This window comes from Rhizophagus irregularis, chromosome 3 (genome assembly GCF_026210795.1).
Source record: "Rhizophagus irregularis chromosome 3, complete sequence".
Lineage (NCBI taxonomy): Eukaryota > Fungi > Glomeromycota > Glomeromycetes > Glomerales > Glomeraceae > Rhizophagus > Rhizophagus irregularis.
Window position 1 is genome coordinate 4,467,333 of NC_089431.1, and position 12,230 is coordinate 4,479,562.

Consider the following 12,230-nt stretch of genomic DNA (forward strand, 5'->3'; position numbering starts at 1 on the left):
AGATAGTAATGAAAAATTATCTAAATTATTTAAAAAGTTGCAAATAAATTCAAATGGTAAGAATAGTAATAAATTACTAACAAATAAAGTTTCATTATTTATTAAACGTGACTTTTATTTAAATTTAGATGATGAAAAAGAAATAACTCAACAACAAATAAAAAAGAAAAGTATTAATGTCGATGGTAAGTGAAAATTTTACGTAATAACAAATAATTTTTATACCATTTTAATTCTATTTATTTTTTTTTTCTCCTTATAGATGATGACGAAGTATATAATAATCCAAATTTTCATTCAAAAGAGCAAGATGAACTGGAAATTCCTGATGGTAAGCTCTTAAATTAAATTAGGAAAATAAATTTCTTTATAAGGCAAATAATTAATTTATAATTTGTTATTTTTTAACTTTAGATGGATTTTAAATTATTTAAATAACAATTTTTTTATTTTATATCTTAAATTATTATCATTATTTATTTATTTTGAATTATTTAAACACTAAGACTAGAATAGTAAATGTTTTACAAAATTCTTAGTTTGTAATTTAAATAATTTTAATAAATTTATTCAAATTATTAAATGACCTCATGTGCACACGTTCTATATTAAAAAATTTGTTTTTAATTTTTTACAATAACCTCTTGTTAATTCCATAAAATTTATTATGTATTTGCACTAATATATAATAAAATACATAATTCTCATAATAATTAATAAAAAACTTTTATTGTAAATTACTTGATGCATCAAAATTCTTTTTCTATAACATAAAAGTAGGAACTCAAACAGCCTTAAGGTTAAGCTGTTTCAAGAAAAAGAACTTTAACGTATTAGTTAGCATCTAATTTAAAATATACAATTAAATTAAGGTAAATTATAAAACTATTTAACTAAACGAATTAGATAAGCATGATATTGTCACTTATTTTTTATATCTAAAAATAGTTAAAATGTTCGTTGTTTAATCTACTAAATTTTTTTTTTTTGGATCATAATTTTAGGGCAACGCTAATTTGATTTTTCGGTTCGCGTAGCATTGAAATTTGAAAAAAAATTTCAATTTTAAAAAAGTTCACCCGGCAAATTTTATAATAAACAATGCTATAAAATTTTTTTCGAAGTTTTGCAAAAATTGACATGACCAGGTGACGTGAAATCAAATTTGTGTGGCCTTAGATCATCCGGGCTTCGAAAGATCGAGATTAACCTTCCAAGAAATTTTGATTCAAGAATTATTTCGAATCAAAATGTCGAATTAATTTTAAAATGGATAATTATAAAGTTACAAAATCATAAAAATTAAAATCTTTGAAACCAAGTTTTTAAAATTAAGTTCTTTGTTTGGTTCAGATTAATGCTTCGTGATCTCGTGATGGATTTAATCCTGATGTAACAATTTTTGTTTTAAATCACATGGCAAGTGAAAATATAATAATTTGTTTTTACCAGCTTGGAAGCAATTGTTTTAATTATTGTTTTTTCAGGGGATAAACCGACTAGAGAAACTGATGATAGAAGGATATGTAGTAAATTATAAGGTATTGACATCAATTTATGCGCTTCATTTCATTTTTATTTTATTATTTTATTTATTTATTTATTTATTTTAGAAAAAATTAATTAAAGATAAAAGTAGAACGTAAACTTCGGCTTATACTGTATGTCAAGTGGTATATTGGTTTTAATTTACGCTTCGAAATTTATCAAGCTAAACTTTTTAGTAATAGAAATTAGACTAAGGATGTAAAAGAAGAAAAGAATATACAAATAAGTCAAAACAAAATATTATTAAACAAAAATATATAACTAAATATTAATCTGAAATACTTCATAGTCTTCTATAAAAAACTTATCTTCAGATTTTCTGATAGGTTTTTCATAGGATGACTTTTTACAATAACACTTATTAGCTCTTTTACCATCAATTATAAAGCAAGTTGCTCCTAATAATGTAAGATCACCTTCACCAAATGATGGACACAATTTCTTTGAAAAATTTATGGCATGCTCTTTATCTTTTACTCTACTTAGAAGATAATTTTCAATACTTTCACTATTAGCAAAAGAAAATATAAAACTATCGTTAGTAACGCCAAAGTTCTCGGACTTCCATTCAATCGGATTATACCCTCCAAGAATTTCATCACTGTCTTTTACTTTAAAAATTGATATAGTATGAGATTTGTCATCGCAATTTTTATGAAATCTATAACCTTTAAACCCATCCCGAGTTGCACGATAAATCAATTTAAATTCGTACAAATTTTTTGCCTTATCTGTAATTTCTAATATATCAATCCATTTTGAGATTAATTCAGCATGTTGTGTTGTAATAATTATCGAATCTATATTTATTGAATCAACATTTGAAATTGATTCAATCTGTTTGTTTGAGTTGACACTCTCTGAACTGATTGTTTGGATCGTTTGAAGTGCGGCTGGCCTATAATCATGATTCAAAAAAAATTTCAATGATTCCTTATATAATTCCTTTGGTAAAATTTTCTTATAAGGTAAAACTTTATCCATAAATTCTTTAGAAGACAAAGTAAAGAATTTAATAAAAGGAATACATTTGTGTATGGTATTCTTTAAAATATCGAAATCATCTTTTGAAAAGTTGGCAGGATCAGAAGGGAGTTCAGGATTTTGAGCGAGTCCCCATTTAAGAACATTTTCCCAGACTTGAATTTCATTCATTTGAAGATTATCATGTCGAAGAAAAGAAATCAAAGTTTTCTCTGAAATTGAAGTAAAATCGAGTGAATTAAAAAAATTTTCCGGCTGTTTAGAAATTATTTCAGTACAAAACTTTTGAAGTTCTAAGAAAGAATCACTCTCAAAGCTAGTTTGATACATTAGAACAAAATTTTGTTCAATCCAGTTTGCTTGGTTATCAATCAAAAATGATTGCGAATGGGGTATTAGTTCCTGAAGACTTAGTTCATTGGCAGCAACCATGATTTTAACAATATACGAAGCATCAAATTCTTCCAAAGAAAGTTTTCCTCCATAAATATATCTAATAAAAAAAGAAAAATTATTTTTTTATGAAATAGTTGAAATAGTTACAATATATATATTTATATATGATAATTATATATTAAAATGAATATTTAAAATTTAATCCGTACTTACTTTAAAATTATTTGAAAAATTTCAGGTGAAATATTTGGTAATTTAATATGCGTTAACGTTCCATCATTCTTCTTTTTATTTGTTGACAAAATTCTTCTCAAATAAGGGGAACGATAATTTAAAATAACCATGTGAGAACGAAATATTTGAACATAAGGGTCATTACCAACTTCTATTGTAACATCATAATATTCTTCATCACCTAAAATTTCGAGTAAATTTTGTGATAATATTGGTAAAAATTTATTATCCGACATAATGAATGAAATGGAAAATAAAGTTTTTTTTGCAGATCGACAGATCGTATCCGAATGTTTTGAATTTATAGTGTTACCTGCATCACGTGCTGTTACACAAACTTTTTTGTCCGAATTAAAAAATTAGAATACAGCATTTGTATAGTATATAGTACCAATTCTCATCCTACTATTTACTTTACATTATAATGTATTAAGTCAAGGGATTCCTACTCTATAAAAAATTTTATCCGTTATTTCTGTAAAAACTCCGTAAAAATGAGCCTTTCACAGATCCATTCACGGAAATAAAATGTAAATAATTCGATAAATTCCGTGCTATAAGGTTATTAATTCCGGAAAGATGAGCTTTTACGGAAAAAGATGGAATATAAAAAACGGATCGACTTTTTTTACAGGGCTATAAAAAAGGAACATTTAGAAAACATACATAAATAAATGTAAAATATGCAACATACATAAAATGTCTATAGAATCTATAGAATGTTCCATAAATATATAGGAAATATACAAAAATGGATTACTGTATACAAACGTACAAAAAATATACATTAACATTGATACTGTCACTTTTGGGTTTCGGGTACCATTGCAATTTACCATTGCATTGTAAACGGCTTATGAGAATAACTGGCCCATTTACTGTTATATGAAATAGGTATATATGAAGACATTCAAATCCTCAACACTAAATTTGTTAAAAAGCATAATTATTCCATCACATAAATTTTCTACACGGTAATTTCCTAATAGTATCTTAAAATTATTAATTGAATCATTTACATAACGAGATTTCTTGATACCGTCACATTTTCCATCCTGGGAATATTGTAATCAGCTTTCTTTTTCCTTGATATGGCATCGACTTTCGTCAACATTTCTATTTTCTAAATTATCTAATTTCTCCATATTTCGGGATTTTTCACATACAATGCGAAAGTAGTTATTTATTTTATTATTTTTCACAATACTAATTGTAGCATGTATTAATGTATTCATCATAGTAAATACATTACATCAACATCAATAATTGTTAATTTATAGTAGTCAGCAAATACATTTTTCGGAATCTTTTATTGAATATGTAAATACAGTATATAATTTTTAACATACAGTATATCTAATCATTAAATATAACGATATTGGTGATTTTAATGAAATGAGCGTTGCTAAATTCTTTATTTGAAATAGTCTGTTCAATTATACTTTTATTTACGCAACAAATCTTGGTTTTAAAAGCTGCGTAAATTTCGAATTCAATAATTGGAGAATGTAATCGCGAAGAAGAGTAATTGGATATGAGTGAAAATTAGTGGCACATTTCATTTTCTAATCAGTAAAATAATAGTTTGTAAGCGCTATTTTTAGATTAGGTACGTAGTTTCAGGACTCGGACAGACATGTAATGTCGGTATAAACGACCAAATTTCGTTTTAAGTGCACTTGAATTTTTTTTGCAATTATTTTTCTAACGACCGGTTTTCAAAACTTTTTTGCCATGACTGTCATGACTTTTCAATTCATAATAAAATCGAGCATATATAATGTTCATTAATTTCTTACCCAATAAAATTTATGATAGTGCAAACAAGGTACATGAATTAACATAAAGATTTTACATATTTTTAAAAAAATGAAATCATGATAACTAGTTTTATGAAAGTCAGTTTTTTATAATCAAGGGATAAAGTTAATTGTTCTTAGGTACAAAACTATATTACAATTATTCACCTTTTTTATACATAAAAAAAAAAGATATTAAATAGGTGAAAGTTAAAACCGTAATTCTTTTTTAAAGCAATAGGAAATTCAAGTATAATTTTTTTTTTTTGCTTGTATTATTTTGTTATATTTTTGTCTATTAATCTAATGTTATATTAAAATCAATAAATTGTATATCGTAATGTTCCCTAATGTGATATTTATAAACACTATTTTTCGATGCCGCTGTATTTGAGGTATATTTGATTTGTTTTATAATTAAGGCTTTGAAATAAGTGAGAATCATCATTTGATATGTAGAGCATTAATTCTGCAATTGAACTTACTGTTACTTGTTACTGTATAATCTTCGATCATTATTTAACTACTTGGAACTAACGGTAAAATGGCTAAGAGATTTAATGATTTCACGTTGTAACATTTTTGTATTAGTTTTGAAGCAGAGCGAATTTAAACCGAGAAACCTAAAATTTTCTATTTATATTGTTGCCAAGAATGAAGTGGAGTCCAGGTAACAAATACTAACAAAATTTTTTATAATTCTAAATACACCATCATTCAAAAAGTAATCTGTAATATTCATCATTTATAAATGGTCAATTTTATCGAAGCATATTAGAAAAAGACAAAAAAATTGCGCTAAATAATATATGAAATTAAAATATTATTCACCATAAACTGAGCTTTATGAATGATTTGGGATGTTCTCAACCATCCTTTTTTTTATAGAGCTGCGCTGACTGGCTAAAATTTATCATCAACCCTTGTACACACTCTTTACACCATGAATTTCCCGAGATTACTTCAAGAGATCAGGCATTACTAGCTGATTTCTATTGAAAAAGTGCTCGAGAGCTCTTGATCGGTTCAATTATTTATGAAATTCAACATCACGGCCAAACAGACATCTTATCCGAAAATGTATCGCGAGTAATTCATTATTAAAAGTTAATACTGTACATGATAACATTAATTTATTTCTAAAACATTATTTAATTTTTAAATAACAAAATTTTAAATTGATAGAATTATTATTGAACATTGACGAAGCAAAATATTTATTTAAATTGTAAATGAGGAAAAAAAAGTTCAAAGTATCAACCTTCAATTCTTCAATTTAGTATTAAAACCAAGCTCTAAAGCTTTTCCTGCCGAATATTCAGCCAACTCTCGGGAGCTGATTCCATAAATGCTGTTACGGATGATCGGCCGAATCTCCGAGACGAAAAAATTGATCGGGACTACACTTGTTTCAAGATCCATTATCTCAATGTCTAATAAATCACGGTCACCTTCTGCTTCGCGAATACTTTCGATATTTTGCTCAATACCTGCAAGTAAGCTTCCTACAATGGTACGATATGAAGTGGAGACTGCGGTACCTTGCACCTGTTGGCTGGCCAACCCGGCTAAAGATTCTAACCTTTTAATCGGAGAGAGAATTAAAATTATTTGAATGTAAATAATGGAATTGAATTTTGGAAATCTTACAATAAACAAGTCGAGTTAATTGACGGATTGCCATATTTTCTCAATATCTGGAGGATTTCTTTCTCAAAATTATCTACTTCTTTTTCCTTCCTCGCAATTTGTTCATCTATATTGCTGAGTCGCGTCTCCTTAGTAATTTTTGCTCTCTCGACTCTCTTTTTTGCCAATTTTAACGTTTCCGTTAGAGATGCGAGCTCTTTCTTACATATTGATTCATATATTTTTTTTTGATCTTCTTGACAGTCAATTTCAGATATTTCTTGTTTGACAATCATTTTTTGCTTCCGTAAAACTGCCAACATATGAAATTTATTATTAGAGTCTAAGTTTATTTATGAAAAATCTTGATATAATTATAAGTTTCAAACCATCAAGATTGTTATTCATGAAATGGAAAAAATTTCTGATTTTGGTTGCAGACTCAAGAGCTTGTCTTTCAAGAATATCCCGATGCTCTTGGAGTATTTTCTTCTCTTTCTGAAGATCATTCTTCAGGTACTCATGATCCGTCAATTGTGATTGATAGAATTCCATTTCACCAATAATTTTGGCCACTTCTTCATATCCCATAATATCCTCCATGAATATTCTTTGCCTTTCATTTTCAAGATTTTCTAGTTCTTTCTTACACTGAGCTTGTTCATTAACCCAATCTGGGATAGCTTTGGAACCCGAGATATTCATAAAAACAACAAGATTATTCTTGAGCGTTGAAACCTTTTGAGTGTCAAGCTCACATGTCTTGTATAAAAGGATTTTTAACCTTTTCTCGGGAGTTTCTATGCAATGGAGAAACTTATCAAGAGGTTTATTCTGAAATTTCTCATTTTTGGCGAATTTTACGAATTTTGCAATTCCCTTGGAAAGTTGTTCCATAATGCCAGTAATTTCTATCAAATTATTTCGAATGTTTACACTCTCAACGAGAATATCGGAAAGTTGTTGAGGAATTTGTTTACTGTTAAGAAATAAATAAAGTATTATATAAACGAACAAACGTTAAAAGGACTAATTGACAAATGAATAACTAACATTTCTTCAGATAAATTTTTTCCGTCTTCTTCCACGAAGGCAGTATGAGAATGAACGAAAAAACAAGTTCTTATAACATTCATTTGGCTCACAACCAAATCATACATCGGGTTAATCAAGCTAAATTTTTTTACATTGGCATTAAAAGGGTTTTGATAGGGAATTTCGACCTTGGTATCTTGAGATTCTTGTTGAATTTTCAACTTCTTTTCAAACTTTTGAATAAGTTGGTCATTTTCATTATTTTCATCCATGGGAACAAAAAAATGAACTTTAAATGAAACTGAAAGCTTTGGCCAAGGAAAAAGAACCAAATCCTACTTTTATAAAATTGAGACAAAACGGGCGTATTCACATGTGGATTTTTTTAATTGATATACTAAACTATGGCGGATAAAATTATTGGAATGAATTACACAAATTTGAATTGTGGTTTGCTGACTTATTTATTTAAAGAAATGGGTATTCCCGACTTTTTAAAAAAGAAAAAAAAAATTGTATGAGCGTTATTAAATATCTATTTTTTTATAAGATGTAATTATTATATAAAAATTGATTTATTTATTACCAATAAGTTATTAATAAGCAATTACATATTTTTTTTATATATTACCCGTCCAATTTTTTAACTTTAAATGGAAAAACTTTTGTGTGACTACATGTATATTCTATTAATTCAGGTATTGTATTTTTTTTTTCTTTTAAAAAAAGGTCATAAAAAAAAAATCTTGTGGCGAAAAGAAAATTTATAATTAATAATTTTCATGATAATTTATCATAGTAATTACTGTTTACCATTATCACGTTCATGTTTTATCATTTCCATCATTTTCACCAGATTCATTACGTATCATGTTCATCATTTCACCACTTTTTTTTTGTCATTTTATTACTTTATTAGGAAATTAAGAAAATTACAAAAGATCTACATTATATAACATTTCCGGATCTAAAGTTCTAAACAGATCCTTATGTTAGCGGATATCCAGTTTTATTTTAGATTATCTTTCGCACCGGGACCAATGAGTTTGTTTAAATAGAAAATTTTAGTATTATATAAATTATATTGAGAATTGGTAAGGGTCTTCGATCACGCGGCAGATTTAATATTTTTGATTGGCCAGATTGGCCACATGATCGTGTCATGTTAATTTGTTTACCGAATCTCATTTTCGTTATAGGTTCGAGGTTCGTTTCCTGGGTTCTTTCGGTCTCGAGGTATTTTTCTTTTTTTCTTTTTATTTTTATTTCTAACTTATATTCTTACACTTTGTTTCTTACTAGCTCTATTTCATTATATTTAGGTCTTTTAGTCCTTCCAGTTCTGCAATTAAGGTTCGGTTGTTTTTCGATTTATATTTCGTTTCTTATTTTTTATTTTTTTTATTTTGTTTCCGTTTCATATTTCGTTTTTATTTCATTTTTTTTTAGATCTTTTAGTTCTTTCAGTTCTACAATTAATAAAGGTATGTTTTTTATTTTTATTTTGTTTCTATCTTATATTTCGTTTCTTACTAACTTCAGTTTTTTTTACTTTATGGCTTATTTGTTACTTGGTTTCCTATCATTATCTTTTGCTACCCAACCTCCTATCATGATCATTTTTTTATTTTTGTCTCATCATTTTTCACTTCCTATTACTTCTCATTATTCCATTCTTTTCGTCTCTCATTATTTTCTATTATATCTTTTCATTTTCCATTATTTCTTTTTCTCTCCTGTTTACTTCCCATCATTTCTTTTTGTCTCTCATCACTCCTTTTCGTCTCCCATCACTCCTCTTCATCGGATAAGATTATTTTGAATAAATATGTTTGCAAAAAAATTTTTTTTTTAAATATCTTTTGCGATAAAATTTTTGGTTTGAGAAAAAGATGAAAAATCTAAAAAAAAGGAACCAAAAAAAGCTAAAAATATTTGAAAAAAAAATCGGACAAAATAAAATTAATAATCAAAAAAAAATTCCGATTGAGGTAAAATTTCATTAACTGAAATTGGATTAGTTGATTGGTTTTTGCGGAGGCATGTCACGGGTTTTAATTATATGGGATTCCCATGGAATTTCAGGAATTTATCGGGATCTGTGCAAATTTTACATTAGTAATATCTGATATTGTACAAACCTCATAAAATTCGCGTAACGGTTAATTAACCCCATGGGATTTCAAGTTACACAATTCAGACTATTTATACATGCTAGTCTAAACGTTACGGTTACACGTGTATTTTTTTAGTTTTAAGAAATGCTAAATGCCAATCTGAACAAATGTAATAAATCTTCAGTGTTCCACTGCATGAATTATAAAGTATTAAAACGCGTCGCGACCGTCGCGTTAATCTCATCATTTTTTTTTTTAGTATCGTATTACTTGTCACTATTTTTATATTTTTGACGATATGGCACAACACCAAAGTAGCATTACTCCCTTTTTGATTTCTCCCCCAAACGTACCACCTAATGAAGATTCTATCCAACCAGTAAGAAAGAAAAAAAAAATTTCAAGGAAAAAAACTAGTTGGATATGGGAGCATTTTATTGAAGGACATACTGATAATGATGAACCAGCCATTATCTGTCAAGTGGAAAAGGAAAATGGTACGAAATGCAATGTAAAACTTAAACATGATAGTAGTGGAATTAGTCATCTATGGTCTATTCATAAAATGACTAACAATGGAAAACAGCCAGTATGAATATTTATTATTTAATTAAAAAAATGATGATTGATACTTATATTTAATAATTATGACTAATTTGTTTTTACATAAATTTATTTTATTTAATTTATAAAAATATAGGATAAACAACAAAAACTCAATGTAACTGAAAAATATTCAGAAGCACAGCAAGATAGACTTCGTCAATTTCTGGTTAATTGGGTTATTGATGATTTACAACCTTTCTCAGTTGTTAATAGCCCATCATTTCGTATTTTTTGCAATGAATTAGACCCTGCGTTTTTAATACCAGAGGCAAAATCTGTAAAAGCAATGATTCATCAGGCATATAATTTTACGTATCCAAGAATGATAGAACAAATTGGAAAAGAAGCAAAATCTGTTGCATTAACAGCAGATCTGTGGACTGGCAGAAATCATAAAGGATTTCTTGGAATCACATGTTCATATCTTGATGCAGATTTTATTCTTAAAGAAGTTATACTTGCTATAGAATACGTCCGATACCCACATACCGCAGAACATATAGCTGAATGCTTTGAAAATATCTTAAAACAGTGGAATATAAGACATATCACGACTACAATCACAACAGATAATGGCTCCAATATGAAAAATTCTGTTGAATTGTTAAATGGAATTAGTTGGATAGGATGTTTTGCACACACATTACAATTGGTAGTGGGTAAAGGATTATATGTAGCAAAAACCTTGATATTACGTGTGGAACGTTTGATAGATTTTTTTATGACGACTAAACAATCCAAAAGACTTGAAAAGATTCAAAAGGAGCATCCTTCTCTTGCTAATAATGAAGAAGGTGATGAACCTATAGTACGTATTATTACTTAAATTTAAATTATTTATATTACAAAATTACAATAATTATTAATTGCATTTAATTTATTTGTCTTAGGATGCTGCTAAAACTTCAAAATACCTCAATGCTATTGCTGACGTTTCTACCAGATGGTATTCTAGTTATTTGGCCTGGCGTCATCTTACCAAATTAAAAGGATATATTAAAGGATTAGTTAATCATCTTGAGCTTGAATCTGATCCTGATTCCCGAAAGGATGCAAAGCTACTAAAAAATATAATGATAAGTGATGATGAATGGTCATTAATTTTGGATTTAACCGAAATTCTTTCTCACTTTGCAGATGCAACAAACTATTTGGGAGAAAGTAAATATTGTACTTACAGCAGCATGAATCCAACTATTATAGAGATCATGAAATGGGTCCGTCCATCTTCAAGTAACAATGGCCTTACTGATATTGATGTTGATAGAATTAATGATGCTTTTGGAGAAGTTTCTGAATTAGAAAAAGATAGAGAAATCAATACACCTGTTGATACTTACGATCTTTTAGATCAAATAAAAAAAATTTTATATGGTGCATTGATTCATTACTTTAATCCTACATCATCTGAAGCTCTTTTGGCTGCTCTTCTTGATCCACGGTTCAAAAACTTACATTTATTTACACAAAACCAAAAGCAAGATGCTATAGATGAATTGCAAAATAGGTATAGTAAGATGAAATTGGAACAATCTACTACTTCAACTACACCTCCAGCTCAGCCCCGAAAAAAAAGATCATTGTTTTATGCTTTTACCAAGTCATCAACATCAACAGCCGAAAATGAAGTGAATGAATATTTAGCATTGGACGAGATTCCATTTGAAAGTGATCCATATGCTTGGTGTAATGATAGAAAAGAAAAGTTTCCGGTTTTAAGTCAATTGGCTAGAAAGAAATTAGGTATTCGAGTAGCATCTACTCCTTCAGAACGACTGTTCTCTGACGTAGGGAATCTGTTAACTGTTGAAAGAACAAGAATGAAACCTGAGTTATTTAGTCGTGTTATGTTCTTGAAACGGAATGGTCACCACTTTTCTAG

The 12,230-nt window shown here is 27.9% G+C and overlaps 2 protein-coding genes across 2 annotated transcripts; both read right to left on the reverse strand.

The window, feature by feature from the left end:
• Window positions 1-1,809: 1,809 nt before the first annotated feature.
• Window positions 1,810-3,398, reverse strand: OCT59_021100 (uncharacterized protein; the record flags this gene model as incomplete). The annotated part of the gene is made up of 4 exons (XM_066149622.1): window positions 1,810-2,056; window positions 2,264-2,446; window positions 2,861-3,025; window positions 3,142-3,398. 4 exons carry the CDS (start codon window positions 3,396-3,398, stop codon window positions 1,810-1,812), a joined length of 852 nt encoding a protein of 283 aa, XP_065990511.1.
• Window positions 3,399-6,224: 2,826 nt separating this feature from the next.
• On the reverse strand, window positions 6,225-7,897 carry OCT59_021101 (uncharacterized protein; the record flags this gene model as incomplete). Its single annotated transcript, XM_025332389.2, has 4 exons — window positions 6,225-6,543; window positions 6,612-6,903; window positions 6,980-7,569; window positions 7,644-7,897. 4 exons carry the CDS (start codon window positions 7,895-7,897, stop codon window positions 6,225-6,227), a joined length of 1,455 nt encoding a protein of 484 aa, XP_025172618.1.
• Between the last annotated feature and the right edge of the window lie 4,333 nt (window positions 7,898-12,230).